The following is a 2,842-nucleotide window of genomic DNA, read 5'->3' on the forward strand; positions in this document are numbered from 1 at the left end:
CCCCAACAATGCGGCCCGTCCTTTTTTGGGGGGGGGGGGGGGGGGGGCTGCCCATTAAATGCGCGGTTTAGCAACTTTGCTGGGAGGAAGAAAAAAAACCGTAGCAACTTCATTAAAGAACGCAGCGGAATGTTTTATGTCTCGGGGTTCCAGCATTTAGCGGAGAAGTGTTTGCAGGAGCCGTGTCTGTATAAATACATGACATTGCAGCAATTTCTAAAGTAAACACCGGCTCCATCCCATTTTTCATCAGCAGTGTCTGTTCTCTGTCACAGATGGAAGTTGTTTTCTATCACTTCTTCTAAGTTTACTGTTTTCTTATTTCCCCCCCCCTAGGACATCCATGAGCTATTAAAGGACTACGAGATCAAATATTGCTACGTGGATAAGAATAAAAAGACAGGTAACTTTCCTCACCCCGATTTATTATATAACGTGTCGCCGGGGTGACAGTATCATATCTGGTTTCCTTAAAGGGTTCCCCCGTACATAGCTGACATTTCTGTCTTCAGTAGATCCTGGCGAGTTAAAGTGACACTAAACTCAGGCGGTTAGGGCTGCAACAACGAATCGTTGTCAACGATTTCCATCATCGATTAGTTGACTTTCGATTAGTTGCCTTGCTTGCGGCTCCACGCACGCCGCTTCTCCCTCACCAAGCTCTCACTGACTTGCTGCTGCCCGCCCACACTATCCATGATCGGCACAGGGAGACTGAGCCAGGAAGAGCGTGTGTGTGTGCGTGTGTGTGTGTGTGTGTGTGTGTGTGTGTGTGCGTGCGTGTGGGGGGGAGGGCAGCAGCTGCCGACAGACAGGCGCACGATCTCGGGGTAGAAAGTTGGTGGGAGACTGTTAGACTGCCTGCACTTTCCCCCCACATGGTAAACTGTGCTGTATTAATGTATTGCAGAGATTTGTATTCCTCTATAGCTGATGGCACATTGCGCTTTATATTATACAGAACAATGTACCATCAACTATAGAGGAATACAATAGAATAGGTGTGCGTAACGTACCTATTCCAGTAGAAGTGTAGGCACAGGGTCATGTAATGATGACAATTTTCTTGGGGGGGGGGGTCAAGGGTAGCTGTGTTCATGACGGGGCTTGCAGGAAGTGGGTTAAATGCTTTGAAACGTGTTGGCCTATATTCAGTTCAGAAAGAATGTCAGTGCAAGACAAAGGAGGAAGTGAGGGACCGTGCTGGAGCGTCAGGAGGGCGAGTAGTGCTTGACCCAGAGGAGGGCGAGGGGGCCCTGTAATTACCAGAATAAAAAAAGACTGGAGCTATGCTTTATACTAAATGTATAATCTGAGTACCAACCTTCAGCTCTCACATTGTGCTACATGGCACCACATTGTTCATTTGTTTCATTCAAAATAAATTGGATAAGCTGAGGGGGAGGTACTTTGTCTACAGGTTTACTTTATTTTATATTGGTTAAGGTGTGGGAGCACACAAAAATAGGTTGGAACTTCCAGGGGATCAGGAGCGCTGGCAGGAGCTGTGGTGGAGACGGTGCTGAAGCCCCTGAGATATATATAGAAGATATAAATGAGCCCCTGAGATATATGGAAAGCCATCGTTACTCGTCCCAGGAGAGTTTATCTATGAAATATCACTTGTGGCGGGGCTGACAATAAAAAGGTTGATGTGTCGCTGCATGGAAAACTGAAGGCATCGAGTACGTGACAGTGACAAGCTTCATGGCCATTTTTCTGGTGCAGGGGAGAGCCATCGCTTGTTTAGGCCTCAGTCACACAACGCAAGAGCAAAATTGTATATTGCGTATGTACACACGCGTGTGTGTGTGTGTGTATATACGTGCACCATATGCAATCCCAGAATGCATCATTCGTAATAGAAATTTTAATGAACTGTACGCGCGCGCAAACACGCATATATGCGCGTAAAATACATAGAAATACGCTGCCCGGGCTCATCTTGATCCCATTTTGTTTTTGCGCATTTTTACGCTACGCAAATATACGGCTGCAAACGCAGCTATGTGTATGGAGCCATTTATTTGCATATGGTACAATACGTGCGTACGCGCATATATGCACGGTTGTGTGAATGAGGCCTTAATGTGCACAGCAAGCTAGTTGTGTTACCTGCCTGTTATTAAATGTCACTAAAAGGGGTGCGAATCATAACAATTGTTACAGTTCCAAATTCTTCTGCAGTTATATACAACATTGTATATGTATATAACTGCTTGGAGTTCAGGTTTCCAGACCTCGGTAGAATCAAATGTAGATTGATTTATTTTTTTTATTTTTTTTGCATGTCAATTTTTATTGTAGTTTAAATACAGTATAATTAACAGGTATCCACGGTGTACATTGTATAGACACTTGTATGAAAACAAAAAGATTTGTGGAAACATCCACCGTCATATGTCAACAGTGCACATTACTGCAATTATTAGAGATACCGTCACAGAATGAGGTACACAAGAAATATAAACTTCAAAACTTAACCATAGCCAGAGTGACAATTGTTAATGACAGTTTGAATAGCCTTAATAACATAACATCCATGGAGTGTATGAAAAAGAGTAGTTGTTGGGTATTAGGAGAGCGTGTCAGAGGTGCTATCTCAAGTTATTGAGCTAAATTAAAGACAAATTAAAGAGAAAGAGGGAATGGGGAAAGTATAATCATGGGTATGAATGAATGAGTAGTAATGTTTAAGGGGCTGCTAAAGGACATCTAGATCGCCAAGCGTGTTGGAGAGTTTGGCAGTGAGGAACCACTTGGAGTACTGGAAAATAATCATTATGTCACGCAATTGCTCTGTAGATAATTCAGAGATCAAATAGGCAGACCAGGTATCGAA

General features: G+C 43.7%; 1 protein-coding gene across 1 annotated transcript in view; it reads left to right on the forward strand.

Moving 5' to 3' along the window:
- RAVER2 (ribonucleoprotein, PTB binding 2) overlaps positions 1-2,842 on the forward strand; it is a 35,908-nt gene that overhangs the window by 8,326 nt on the left and 24,740 nt on the right. Inside the window, exon 2 of the mRNA XM_018553841.1 lies at positions 337-403. Within this exon, the coding sequence (XP_018409343.1) occupies positions 337-403 (67 nt within the window). The remainder of the gene's footprint in view (positions 1-336; positions 404-2,842) is intronic.

This window comes from Nanorana parkeri, unplaced genomic scaffold (genome assembly GCF_000935625.1).
Source record: "Nanorana parkeri isolate BGI_ZX_2015 unplaced genomic scaffold, ASM93562v1 scaffold131, whole genome shotgun sequence".
Taxonomy (NCBI): Eukaryota; Metazoa; Chordata; class Amphibia; order Anura; family Dicroglossidae; genus Nanorana; species Nanorana parkeri.